The following is a 14,506-nucleotide window of genomic DNA, read 5'->3' on the forward strand; positions in this document are numbered from 1 at the left end:
CAGTAAGTCACAGGGGTCTTCTCAATGAAGCATTATACTACAGAGGTACATAAGGGGTCCTGCAGGTCTGCATCTTACTCTGACAGCCGTTTTGATGGATCAGGTTAATTTTCATTTTCTTGTGTTTATAGATAACTGATGATTTTAACTCCTGAATCTAGATGCATGGCTGCCAACTCATGCTCGACAACATAGAACTTTTATTGTGTTGACTGGGATAGAACACAAGATCTTTTGAAAAATCAGGAACTTTAAACTCCACAAAAGAGGAGGTGTTTTGGCCGACAGTGCTACAGGTGCAAACTTAAGGGCTCAGCCACCTCCGTGGTATAGTCTGCTGCTGCACTGGCAGCACGGAAGCTGCAGTTGCAGGAGGAGCTTGGACAAAAGTCGGGGATATCTTCAGGGGTGTAAGAAAGGGATTATGGCAGTTCAGACCACCGCTGCCTTGCCCGCTCCATGTAAATGGGGTTTGGGATAACCTGGCAGGCAGAGTGGGAGGGAGGCGGGGAAGCGCTTGACTGAATCGCTGAATCCCCTGCCAGATGCAGGGAGCGATCTCGGGCGCGTCAGGGAGAGGAGAGTACTGGAGAATGTGGCATGTGGCGGTGTATCTGAAGCTGGGCAGACGCTGATGCTTTTCCTGCTCTTTGAAGACTGCCCAGATTCTAAATTCCAGCCAGCGCGGCAGTAGAGGTGACAGACATTTTTAGGAGCAATTGCTATGCCCTGTGGTGCTTTTTTTCTTGTTTGTTTATTTATTTATTCCCCTCCTCCTCTTCTTGCTGCAGGAAGGGGAACGCATGTGTGATGTGTGCAGTAGCTTGCCCTGAGGTGAATGCTGTTAGTACCAGTATTTCCTCTGGAAGCTGGATTCAGTGCCATGGGGAGCTCCACGGAGCGCAGAGCAGTTGAGGTGGGCAGGGACCTCTGGGGATTGCCTACTCCTGCCCTGGCTCAGGCAGGCGCAGCCAGAGCGGGTGCTCCGGGCTGGGGCTGGTTGGGTTTTGATCATGCTTATGGTTAAAAGGGGCGTACTTTATGTTTACGCAGAATTCTTTAACGTTTTATATTTGTGCCCATTTATTTGGTTTTATACTCATCGGAAGGATTCAAACTGGCTTGGAGAATACTTTTGGTCTGAGGACTGCTTGGAGCTGTGTAGCTGCAGGTCATTAGGAACAGGTCTAAGCTGACATCTGATGGGGAAATGAAAGGATGAACTGTGCTGGTAGCAGTGGTGGGTCCCGGTTTTTTAATGGTTCCAAACAGCAGTTCCCGTTTCAGTGGGGATCGGTGGTTTAGTTTGAAATCACTTTTCTGGAATTTGGTAGCTGGAAGATGAGCTGTGTGACTGCTTTTTAAGACTTTAAAGGGCTTGTTATGGTCCCCATTAGTATCATTCACAGCACTGAAAATGTGGAATTAAGTCACGGCCACCATCCAGACGGTTTCTTAACTTCCTTTGTGCTGTTGCAGAGCTGAAGGAAAATCCTTTGCTGAGCTGCACATAAGGGTCTCTTCCTGTCTGCAGCATCAGAGAAGAATCTCTCTCTGCTTTGTCTAGGCAGGACAAAAGCGTTTGAAATGTAGCCTCATCTGCTACAAGAAGCTGTGCTCTTGTTTTCAAAGCCAGGTCATTACGCTGTCCCCATTTAGACAGCGACCAAGCGATTGTGCCAGCCTGTGCAAAGGGTGTAGGCTGATGCGTGGCTGGGAGAGGGATGACTTAAACCAGACCTGCCGCAAGCGGTGCACAGACCTGTGGCTCACAGTCATGAGACCGTAAAAATCTGCCTTAATAATCTGTTACCAAACCTGTAAGTTTTTAAGCGCGCAGGAAGAGCTGCCTCTTAGTGGGGATCAGATGGATTTTGGCTCTGGATGTTGGTAGGCAGAAATGTCCTGCACATACCTCCTCTTCCCTGCTCTGTGCATCCTCTTTCGCCTTCCCAGAACTGTGGCCTGCCCAGCTCAGGCGCTGGGTGCGTGTTGCTGCATTTTTGCTGTAGTGCCCATAGTTGGGGTCAGCTGGCACAGAGGGATGGCACTTGCCCTGCTATGAAGTCCAGTGCTGGCTCAGACTACAACAGGCAGCAGGAAGGTCCTGCTCACCTCCCAGCTCCTTCCCCCTGGAAGGGGACTGGTGAGCTGCTTCACTAAGTTTTTGGAGCAGCGAGGTCCCATCACACGTGAACCCCTGGGGTCACTGCAACCTAAAGAGACTTGATGGCCGCTCGCCAAATAGACTTGGCTGCAGGCGCAGCAGGTAGCAGGCCTGGTACCCTGGGGGAGTGCTGCCCTCCTGGGTTCTCCCTTGCTGAAGAGCCGCTGTTGTCTTTTAAACTGCCCAAGAGCTGGTGAGAGCTTGATCTGGAATTGCCTGGGCCGGAGCACCCTGGGGACAGTGAGGAGGGTGGGTGGCTTTTCTGCAGGTCCCCTGTTTGAACACAGGCTGATGTGGAGAGCGCAGGTGGCCCCTTGCCAGCTGGGGGCTGAGGGCTGCTCTGTTAGCACCAAGTCCCGTGCTGCTGCGGGTGCTGCCCAGTGGCTCTTGTCCCCAGCTTGGGCTGCTGTCACCTCCACCAGAACTGCCTCCTCATAACTGGTTTGCAGTGAGAAATGTCACATTTTAATCCCTAGACTGTGCCGTTTCCTTCTGTGGTTAAGGGATTTATTTACAGACTTGATTTTTTTTTTCTGAACACTCTGCCCAGTGTTGAAAAGCACACCTGGTGCTGAGCTGCAGCCTACACGCAGCCCTTCTGTGCCCGTGAAGTCCAGCAGCTCCGTCGCTGTACAAGCAGGACGTGGAGGGGATGAGTGCCACCTGACTCGACACGGTGCCAGCAGCGGTGCCTGCGCAGGGGAAGGTGCTGTCTGAGCCTGTGGCTGGGGTCCTGGTGGGTGCCACACGCCAGCACTGAGGATGCCACACGGAGGGGCGCAGGACTTGGTGGCTGCTGGGAGGGCGTGTAGCTGGGGCCACAGGTGGGTGTTGTGTTCGCGCCCCGGTCTACCCGTTCACCACCGCAGACAAGAATTGCCTGTCGTGTACAGCACTGCCTTTCTGCCCCCTGCGTGCCCAGGGACGGAGCGGGGATGGTTGGTTATTTATACAACTGCTGTCAGTGTTTAAATCCACACAGCTGCAGAGAACGTGCTGCTGTAACCTCTTTGAGGAGGCCGTCAGAAGCGGCAGCAGGAGCAGTGCCGAGCCGCTGCCCCGGGGTGCGTGCTGCAGCGCTGCAGGGGGAGGAGGGCCAGGGCCAGGGCCGAGGTCTGCCGTCAGGGACCCTGCCTGGCCGCGCCGTGGGGCACAGCTCGCGTGGAGCTGGAGAGGATCAGGTATGGCGAGCTGCTGTTTTTCGGTAAGGATCAGATCCCTGGGGGATGTCGGTCTGACAGTTTATGAACAAAACCTCGTATGTCCATCCACCAGCTTGAGCTTACTTTGCTGTGCGCCATGGAGCAGGAGCACGGCACCCAGCCTCCTGGTGCTCTCTGCAGCCTGTGTGGGGACATGCGATAGCCCTGCCTGGTAACGAGATGCGGCACCGGATCAGGCTTGTTACCTTGAGAGCAAGGGAGTAATGTACTCGGCACCTGGGGAAGCAGAACACGCCCTGGGGAAGTGCGTGGTGCAGGCTGTGCAGTGTGAGAGAAGTTTTTGACAGGTTCTTCCTACCTAAATCAGCTGCTCCCAGACCAGGCTTCGGAGCCACCTCTTTTCTGCACCGGCTGGAAGGGAACTGGCTTCACTCCAGCGGTTCAGCACGAGCGCTCTGAACTGCACCTTACGCTTTGGGAGCCCCCCAGCTTGTCCCGGGCTCAGCTCGCAGCCCGCCGCTGAAGCCCCCGTGTTCTGCACACGCCTGGGGCCCTTGCCTGCTGTGCCAGTGGCAGGGATGGCGCTCGGCATGATCCTGCTGGAACTAGTCTCTACGTCCTGCTTATGAGGTATGAGTTAACATTTACATTCTTTAATTACTCCTGCTGCAAGGAATGCACCATCTGAGGGCTCAGCCTTCGAATGGTCCTGCAAAGGAACTGTTTCATAGGGAGGAATAGAACAAAGAATATTTAAAGGTGGAAGAGATGATACCTCAGTCAGTCAGCCAAAGGTTGGGTGTTTGGGTTTTTGTCTTGCTAGTTTTCTAACCTGTAGTTTCAGCAATTAGCTTTTGTCCGGGTAAATATGAAAGACCCCATTTTAAAATTAATACTTAGATATGCTTTTAATCTGGAGAAAATAAAGTCGGTTTTTTTCCTGATGGTTTAATGCTCTCAGGCAAACAGCTTAACAGCTAACTGAATCCATTATAAAAGTTATTAGTGACGAAATACAAATACATAAGCATGCAGCCCTTTATTTTTGTGAAGATCTTTGCTTATCATAGTTCTGTATGTTACATTACGGTGTTATACAAATAGATTTATTTACAAAACCATGAGCTATGCAAGCTTCTTGCTTTTTTTCCTATTTGACTGATACCGATCTTTTTCAACCCCTTCCCATATATCTTTGTAAGCATGCATAAAAATTAACTTTGGTGTGGTAAAACTACTCTATGTGCCCAGCCACATACAGTATTTATTTATTTATAGATATTTATAGGTATGTACAAAAGTTTGCCAGTATACAGAGCAGTACTGAAGTGTACATTTTAAAATCCACAATGCAATACATTAATGGGCTACCAGGTTTCACTAAAATAAAACTGAAGGAAAAAGGGTGGATTTAGCTAGGAAAAAAAGTAATCAGCAACTACCTATATGTGTAAAACAATTTATTATTTCTTTTTCTTGGCTGGCAAATTCTTAAATATAATCTGAATGGCAGTGCAATAGGTTGAGTTGCCTCATACACACTAAGACCAGTCTTATTCTGTTTCTTGTGCAGAGGTTTACTGTCCAGCATACTACTTTCAAATGTACATTACAATAGTATCAAAATGTTTTGGCAAAAAGATCTCGAAAGGAACCATGACATTTGTTGACAAAAATAGAAATCTGTAACAAAGCTAAATAACACCAAAATAAAAGAAAAATATTTTAGTTTCAGTTTTACAGTTGTGTATAATCACACTTTAGTATATCTCTGTTCACTTCTAGTCCCCATAATGAAAAATAGCTTTATACAAAACAACTTACTAAATTTTTAACCATACATCTTCCCACGCTCAGTACACTGCCGTGCACACGCAGTCAAGTTCACTCACACACCTTCACACTTTTTCGTTAAGAGGTGCTGCCTATAGGAAGAAAACGCTCTTTTATCATTACAACAGCAACAAGAGTTTTCCAAAAAGCTTCACTCTAGTCTAGTGTAGTAATTCAGTATTTAGCACATGATTAGTATTAAGCCTCCCGCAATACAGCAAAACGGTTACACTCCCCGGTTAAAACATTGGCTGCGGATTCTTTGGAAATGAACAGAAAGCCTTGGTGAACTCGCACGTGCGCTGTGCTTAGCCTTTAGGATGGCTCCTTGGCTGTGGATGGGGTGGACTTGCCCGCATTTCCGTTCTGCGCCTTGTAGCTGGTGAAGCTAGGTGTGTGGATTGTCCTGATGCTCTTCATACCTTGGTTCAGTGAAGTGGGAGAGGTAGAGGAGGGGGGAGAGGTAGAGGAGGAAGGAGGGGGTGGCCGGCCGTTTTGAGTCTGTAGTGAGAATGAGAGATGGTGACCTTTCCCTGGGTAAGTGGGGCTCTGAAACTTGGAGGAGCCGTTAGAGACAGAGGGGATGAGGGAGGTAGAGTAAGTTATGCGACCTGTCTGAGGACCGAGGTTAGAGGAAGGAATGGAGGTTTTAGTAGGTGGATTTAGAGGGTTAGAGCTGTCACCGCTAGAAGCAGGTGCTGAGCTGCTTTTCCCAGAAGTGGGAGAAAAGGCTGGGATCTTAGAAGCAGGTAGGGTAGGGGAAGTAGCCTTATAGTCCCCACCAGCTTTCTTAGCACTTCCATTAGCCTGCAAATAAAGATGGCAGGAGACAGTTTGTCAGAAAGCCAGTAACACGATAAACCAACAGGACCTGGGAAAACAGCCCTACCGAGAGTAAGAACTAAGAGTTGGAGGCCTGAGCTGAGTCTTGCAGCTGTGGACTGGACCTGGTAGAAAACCCAGAGTGCCCAACCGAGAGCGCATAAAAGCGAGAAAGCCAACGCAGCTCCTGTGAGAAGGTGCAATCTAGGGGTTACAGACCAGTCACTACATTGGCCATGCTTCTGGGTTATTAACGTGTGAATAGACGTGTCTGGCCGGCGAGTTAGCGTGCATCTACTGCCACCCATTACACCAACAGGTTAGTGTCCAAGGCTTCCTGTAAAGACTCTCTGAACAGAAGCGTTCCCAGCTCTCCTAAGGAACCGCCACATTTACCGAAGGGAAAGTAAAACATTAATGTAGTCAACATTAAAATTACAGCTGAATACCACGGTTAAAAAAAAAAAAAAAAGAGCAGCAGGTGTTTTATTGCAGACATGCATGCACAAGCATGGTGAAAAAGATCAGTAGATGATACTGTCATGCCCCCAGGATCCAGGACGTCCAGTTAGACCTCACTCGAAAGTCAGGCATCCGTTATTTGGTATAATCTCAGTCAGTTACTGGAGTTTTTAAATAAACAAACAACACGAAATGTCCATCCAAACACCGGGTTTAGGGTAAAACTACCTGTCTGTACTGGCGCGGATCCTGCAGCTTGTGCTGTTTGCCTGCTTTCTCCGTGCTTCCTTGTCTAGTTTTTGAAGCCATGGGGACTGGCATCCGGCTTGTCTGGGAGGCAGCGCTGGAGCCCTGTGGAAATGAGTGGAGGGGCGGGGGGGGGGAGACAAGGGGAGGGCATGGTCAGTACCGGTGTGCTTGAAGAGGAGAGTGCACACCATGCGCCAAAAAAAAAAGCCACAGTACTACATGCAGGGAAAGTTCAGGAGCTTCACACCGCAGGTGTTAATTTCCAGAACCAAATGGAGAAAACCGCTCAGCTACTGATCAGCCTGGATTTCATGTCAGTGACGCTTGTCATCTCACACAGCAGATTATTCGACCCAGCTCCCCTGCATTTGCCCATCACCAATCAGCAGCAAAGATTAAAAAAACGAAACAAACCCCCCCCAATGGTCTATTAGCTGTTAGACACCTTGTGGGGAGCCCAAACAAGCCACCTGAAAGGAAGCAAACAAATCACAAGACCCTCTTGTTTAATGGTGATTATTGCAGGTTTTAGAAAGCGGCTGGAGGTTTGATTTCTCGGACTAAGGTACCTTACGTGAAGTGGCTGGGATTGACGGAGGGGGCTCTACACCAGCAAGGCTCTCATCCAGCACTACAAGCTCTCGGGGTGGGGTCTCTGGTACTATCTGGGCAGAGGAGGGGACAGTGCTTCCCTCAGAGCTGTATGTGTTTTCAGGGATAGATTTTGGACTCATTTCACTGATGGTGTTTTCCAACTGCTTTATAGTTTGCTCAAGGCTGTCTAGCGTTCGGTATGTACTCTGTCGAATTTCATCGGTCCTAGACAGGGACACTGCAGCTCCAGGTGGCCCCTCTTGCTTCCCAGAAGGACTCTTGTCACTGTCCTCGGGCTGAGACCTACTGATTTCAAATCTCTTTGCTTCCTTGTGCTGCTTCAGGGCCCCATCTTCCTCCTCTTCTTCATAGACCACAACCTGCAACGTCTTCTTCCCAGTCTTGGTTCCTGTCCGTATCGCCTGCGTCAGAGCAGCCAGCTGCTTTTTAGGGAATTTGAACTTGAATTTTTTCTTAGAATCCTGCCTGCTTCCAAACTGATCGGCAGAGTCCAAGTTTGTTTCTGTGTTTAGCCCATAGATCTGACGGTATTTGTTAAAATTTGCCTTTGCGCTTTCCTCCTCTGCAGGAGGTCTGGTTTCTGCAGAGTCAGAGGAAGACTGAAGGTTAAATACGTACTGCTCGTTGAGACTGTGAGCTGCTGAATACTCTGTGATTGCTTTGCTGTCACTAACTACTGGTGGCTTTTCCTTCTGGCTCTCAGAGATCTCATGTGCTTCATTTTCTTCCTCCTCCTCTTCCTCTTCTATCTTTTCATCTGTCATCATTTTCTCCAGTTCCTCATCACATTCCTCAAAAATTGTAGAAAGTCGTTTATATGCTGACCTAATATCCATCGGTTCATCAAAAATGATGATGACGGGTTTTTTGTCCAAACACACCACTGGCTCTTCGCTGTCTGCATTTTCTGGGATACCCTTCTCCAACGCCACATCCTTCCTCGCGTCAATGTTCACCGTTTGCACATCTCCGCCTTTCCGGCTGACTATATCGTGAACTTCCCCACTCGAGAGGACCTGGACAGCTGTTTTAGTAATCATGAAGGCGATGTTTTCTGTGGGTGAGTTGTCCTCACTTGGAGAGCTAGCAGGAGAGTCCATCTCTTCCATGCTGTTCACACCGTTACTTCTGGACACTTTGGGTCTTAGCACAACCTGATTGTAGTTGACTGCAGAAGCTTCTTGCTCCTGCAAGGAAGGTTGAGGCCCCACAGCCTCCTGCGTGTGCCTCATGAGAGGGGCAACGCTGCTGACGGGAATATGCTTGCCTGTGCTCTGCAAGGCTTCACCGGGCGGCAGGCCCTGGTGTGCATCTCGCGATAGTCTATAGTTTGGCTTTTGTTTTCCAGTTTCAACAGCTGGAAAATGAGATCCTAAAATATCTTGAGCCCCTCTTCGTTTGTCATCCTCTGGCAAACTCACACCAGACAGGTTTCTGGTCATATTCTGAAGGTTTTCCTTAGAATAGTCTCTACTGTCTACAAACAAACCCTTGCTACATGTAGGACTGTCATTCATTGAAAAGCCAATTTTACTGTCAGCTGTGCTGGATGAATCAGAACCCAATTCCTCTTCAGTTTTCCCTTCCCTCTTCTCTTTAGGATGGTCACTATCTGTGGGAGATCCTGTTGTAGCCCCATACACCTAAGGGGGAAAGTCGGATTACTTAGTTATTCAGGGCTGTTACCTTTACAGGACGGGTTTTTTCCCCAAATTAATCACCATATTCTCAGGGGAAGTGCAGACCTTGTGAACTCACCACTCTGTTTACTGCTGCCGAGGCATGTCTGAGGTTGTCATCTGATTCCTGTCTTTCTTCGGGGCAAAATTCCAAATTCTGGCAGAACAGTGCATGATGTTACTGCTCTGTGCTATGCATGTGGCCAGCATGGGTTGTTACCCAGGGCTCCTGTTTTAACAAGGCCTCCAGAATATGCAAAAGCACACTCATTACCTTATTTCCAATGCAGTGCTACCTTGACCCGTTCACTTTCCAGCTAAGAAAACCCAAACCCTAGTTTGTATAAGATTGAAGTTGTAAAGATTCATGGTATTTGAGTAAGTTCTGCTGGGCCACATCAAAGGGAGCCTGATGTGGAAGGGCTGACAGCAGGGCACTACGGCTCACTAGCTCACCAGAGAGCCAAATGCAAGAGGCTGGCTAGCCCTGAAAGGAAGTTTTGTACCCGTAAACGCTGATTTTCAAGTCACAACATATTGCTGCTTCTAATGTTGCTCACACCTGAGCAGCGCTGCTCCATCACAGTTAATATCATCACAGCCTGAGCATTTCTAAATCCTTGCTGCAGCTTAAAAATATTCCTTCGAAATTACCAGCGGCACCCTGCAGCAACCGTGGAAGTGCAGAATGAAACACTGAGCTACATTCATTTATAGAAGCAATTGCAAACATCACACAGAGAGGTCTTCCACTAGCTCAAAAATTGTATATTCCCAACAATGCAAATTTAAGGGGACTTTTTTCTTCATTTTCAAATGAGGTCCCCTGGAGATACTGTTTCATAATACCAGGCTTGGTTTGTTAAGTGCTAGTGACAGCTTAGGATAAACACCAATCTTCAGGGTGAGGGAATGACCTGAAGAGACACCATGCCTATGAACGAGCAAGAAAGAAATCTACAGTCAAAAGATGGCTCACCAAGAAGGAAATAAATCTGGCCTCGAGCGCATGAAGGCAGTGAGCCAAAAGCATTACTGCTGATATTGCTTGAGACTACAAGCTGACTCCTAGCGCACCAGAAGGCCAGATTATACCTCTATGAGCATCAAGACCAGCCAGGAGACTTGCTCTCCCAGCTCAGAACAGTAATCCACAGGTCAGTAATCGTCAGGCATACAGAGGTTCACAAGGTGTAGTTTCTACATCTTGTGATGTTCTCTTACATACTGTCTGAGGATTTTACACAGGAAAACTTTGTACACAATCAAAACACTGGAGTGAGAAAGTCAGTGATGGACAAGATTCCCAGTTCGTCTCTGCTAAGGTGTACGGGCAGTAAGAAGGCTGCCCCACAGGCACCCTGACACCCCCCATATTTCTAAATAAGGAGGAGCTATCATGCAAACCGGCCACCGCCAGTGAGGCATCAGTGGGCAGGCTGACACTGTCTGCACTTCGTGCTGAGTGTAAGAACAAAACACCAGGGCCTGTGATCAGCTCAGGCCCAGACTCGCTAAGTGGTAAGCGCCTCCCAGTCCCATTACATGTCACACCTCCCAGAATTAGGCCAGGCCACGTAATGGCGCTTGTTGCCTGTCCATGTGCTGACTCGGTCACCGAGGTCCTGTTTCTCTGTATCTTTTTTAGCAAGTTCCTCTTCTCGTTCCATCAGTGCAACATCTCATAGTGCCATTGTACAATATACGTAATTTTAGGAACTGCTGCCTTTCTACTAAAAAATAAAACCACAACAAAACTCATTTCCTCTGTGAGTTTATCACAACCACAAGGCTCCATATTTAAAGCCAATAAGCACTCTGTCAAGTCAGATGACAAAACCAAATCTCATTAGCCTTAATTTCCTGGACTCTGTGTTATTCCAATAAACAGCAGTTTATGGCAATTACTTGGCAGCACCTTTCAAAGAAACATTTGTGCTGCAGGACGTGCAGCATCTTGAGTGTTTTCCATGCAACAATACAATCTCATTCTGACACCAGCAGCAATAAGGATGAATAGAGATACAGTCACGCTTTTTTTTTCCTCCGTAACGCTGTCATACATTCCACAACAAAACATTTTTTCCCTTTTACTCACACCCATGAACTTGTAGCCAGGTGTCTGCAGCTTTAGACCAGAACTGCTGTTTGCGCAACTCCAAGCCAAGTCCTTGCGTGCAATGCCCTGACCTGGCAGCAGTACCTGCGGGGCGGGGTATGGATTTTGACGCTAATAATATATCAGATACCACCATCTAGGTGTCACCTTGTGCTTTACAGCTGCAGCACCCTGTGCAGATGCAGCTCACTGTGGTTAGGGCAGCTGAGTTCTTCTCTGCCTCAGGGACGTGGCAAAGCAATTTCTTCTCTCCCTGCCTCTGTTAAATGATGTTGAAGTTCAGCGTCTCCTATAAAATCCTTGGGGAGCTATTACTCCTATGTGCAATTTGCATATACACGCAAAACGCATGACAAAGTTGAAATGCTGTGCTGAAGAGCTGTCTTCTTCCCCCTACACCCCCCCCTTCACTGCAAACTGGCACTTGGCTGACAAGTTGTCATGCCTGCATGACCGCCTAAACCCAGCAATGATTCAATTCGTTATTCTTAAACTGGAAAGAGAGGTCTGCAAAGGCGGAGATTGTCCTTTTCTTCACCCTGCACATTGCCTGCCCACTAAGGCCAATCAGCTCAGCTGGCAACTCCAGTCCAGACACAGCTGTGAACCCCCCTTGACGTGGCTATAACTCCACACACGGCACCTCTTCAAAGGCCCGTGACTGAAGAGTGAATCTTGAGCATTAACTTTCAGAATAAGGGCAGACTCAGCCCATGCACCTTGACTCTTTCTTCCAATAAACTGAATAGGATTTCTGAATATCTAATAACTTTTTCTGGGACCAACAAATAAAACAAACTAAAGCAGAAATTCTCTAAAGTGGCTCTTGAGACTGAGAGGAACCACTGATTCTCAAGACAAGAACAAGGCTTAGGAGAGATGCTTCACCATCCATTGCCAGAACAGCACTGGAAGGATGTTCTAAGGAGTACAAGCATCTCTTTGGCAGAAACTGATGGATCCTCTTAATTTTGATTTCACAGAATCGTAAAACTTCATGCCACTACCGTATAACTGCTGATTAAGACACATAATGTAGATCGATAAAACGTTCCATATAAGTGTTTCTGAGCCATAGTGAGATAATAGGAAGGAAACCACTGGGCAGTGGTGGGTGGGGGTTAGAGAGAACAGGACACAAGATAAAAGATTAGTTTTGAAGGAAAGAAGGTTATGCCAAGACCGGGTGGCATGTTTACAAATGCCACTTGTTACCTTCTTTTCCTTGTGATGCATTAAAGTCCCAGGCCTTATTTCTTTAACATGTGTATCATTTCTGGACTGTTCAGCATGACTGTTTGAGTTTACATCCATAAAAGAGCACTTCTGGAAAGCCTAGGAAATAAATACTGCAGGTTATCAGGAGACCAAGAGCTTTTACACAGAAATGTCTGGAGATGACCAACTACAAAGAGAGCATTTGGTTTTGACATTCACAGCTCAACAATACATGGTCATGAGATAATAGAGATTTTAGACTATCAGACTAAGAGAAATAGGACATCCTCTCCAGTCTTCCAAGACTGCACTCTTAACTCATCACGCTGAGATCAAGTTCCTTGCAGGGAGATAACCTTGATTTCTATTTTTACAGATGCGGAGATGAAGGCACACAGAGATGCTATGAACTACGCAAACTTAAGTAGGAAGCCCATGACAAACTCTGGGCTTGCGACACTACCTACTTCCTAGTGGCTAAGAGTTAGGCGAGAGCTATGTAATTCCACCTCTCTCCACACAAACTGTTATTAAAACTTTAGACTTGGAGACGTGTTTTTCTTTGCCATATGGGCTTGTGGACCACTGGCCTCCCACCATGTGTACCCCCCAGGGCACGGCCCCAACTTTTCAGCCCTTTATCTTGCTACCCTCTTCCAGTTTCCTTTGGGTTTCTCTATCCAACTGGCTCCCAGATCCAGAGGAGAAGAACTGTCACTGCCACCACTGTGCAGTGCTGGCTGCAAGTGTGCATCACCAGAATTTCTGCAGGCCTCTACTGGCATGGTCTGCCTTCAGTGAGATGTACAGGCAGGACATCTGCCAGCCAGAGGAATAAGGGAGGAGTGCTTACAGGAGTCAAACACACCATGACGTGCAAGATTATATTCTTATACCATGTATTAGGGTAATTATGTAATTTCTGGCAACTCTCATGAAATTAATAGCCCTGATTACAGGTTAGAATCAGGCCTGTTCTTTAAATATTGTATGCCTCGTGTGCATTGCATATTCTGTAAAATCAGAAAAGTAACAACAATAAAAAAATCCAGTGCAAAAATCAGGGTGTCGAGTTTCTTCTGGTTTTCCTATTTGTATGTGTGTATAGACCAGAGTACCTAAGACGACATGGAACTATTCGAAGAAGTAGTCTCACTCCTCATAATACAGGATATGGACTTTCCCCAGACCAGTGATACATTTTTGAGTTAGGCATGCCATCTACAAAGGCATCCTATTAAGTCCTTCAGACTTTAAGTGAGGAAGAATCCACTGTTTCCCTTGGTGATTTGTTTATTTATCACCTTTGCTCCAAATTATCTGTAACAGTGTCCAAATACAGTTTGTGCTACAGCCGCTGATTACTATTATGCCTTTTTCTGCTAGTTTAAAAAGGTATTTCCCATGAAAGTATCTCCACATTGTACTGAAATCTATTCTCAACCTTCGTATTCTTAACAGCCTTTACAAATGGGGGACACATGGCTAACTTACTCATGGGTGCAGCAGCCCGGTGCTGATCTCACTGGTCCTGTACACAGAGATAAAACCACTCCCTGTTCTCACATCTATACACCCAAAGCAGACACTAACTTTGTGGCAACAGCACTGACCTGGGAGCTCCTGTCAACTTGTTAGTGCAACTCCTGATTCTTCCAAGACATGAAGTTGTGATCTGGCCTGTATTTTTATTTTCTTCATATGGACTTCTTATTTCAGTAAATGTATTATGACCATTAAGTGATTGCTATCATTTCCCTGTTTTCATACTTCACTCGTTTGAATTAAGCTGATTTAAACAGTAGGGATTTAAAATGTATTTCCAGGCTATTGATGAAAATACAGAGTGACACCGGGCCTGTAACTGATCCCTACGGGACCTGACTATAAACATTTGTATCAAGGGCAGCACTTCCAGAGCCAGACAGCTCTCAGTTGTCCTATGATAGAGGGATTTTTTTGTATTCTCTGTGGTGCCAGATTTTTATCGAAGTGTTTGATCAAATGATTTACAAAAATGTTTACAGATATACAATTCAGTTTAAGCAGTCAGACCTGTTACCTGATCAAAGAGTGTTGTTTGCTTTGACAGATCTGTGTTCCATTACGCTGTGTTTACCAGCATAACTGTTTACATCTGTCCTTAGTTCTTCACTGATTGAATCCTGTCCCTGATTTT

General features: G+C 47.0%; 1 protein-coding gene across 19 annotated transcripts in view; it reads right to left on the reverse strand.

Moving 5' to 3' along the window:
- Window positions 1-4,350: 4,350 nt before the first annotated feature.
- Window positions 4,351-14,506, reverse strand: part of KIAA1217 (KIAA1217 ortholog) — a 366,098-nt gene continuing 355,942 nt past the window's right edge. For 11 of the 19 annotated variants that reach the window (XM_055708257.1, XM_055708260.1, XM_055708258.1 and 8 more), the window contains 5 exons: window positions 12,325-12,444; window positions 9,070-9,147; window positions 7,266-8,954; window positions 6,676-6,798; window positions 4,351-5,970 (listed from right to left, as the gene is read on the reverse strand). In XM_055708257.1, coding sequence (XP_055564232.1) covers window positions 5,479-5,970; window positions 6,676-6,798; window positions 7,266-8,954; window positions 9,070-9,147; window positions 12,325-12,444 — 2,502 coding nt within the window. In that variant the 3' untranslated portion in view covers window positions 4,351-5,478. Of the gene's footprint in view, window positions 6,799-7,265; window positions 8,955-9,069; window positions 9,148-12,324; window positions 12,445-14,506 lie in introns of all 19 variants that reach the window. The other 8 variants (XM_027799343.2, XR_008731924.1, XR_008731923.1 and 5 more) reach the window with 8 other exon arrangements.

This window comes from Falco cherrug, chromosome 4, assembly GCF_023634085.1.
Source record: "Falco cherrug isolate bFalChe1 chromosome 4, bFalChe1.pri, whole genome shotgun sequence".
Classification (NCBI taxonomy): domain Eukaryota; kingdom Metazoa; phylum Chordata; class Aves; order Falconiformes; family Falconidae; genus Falco; species Falco cherrug.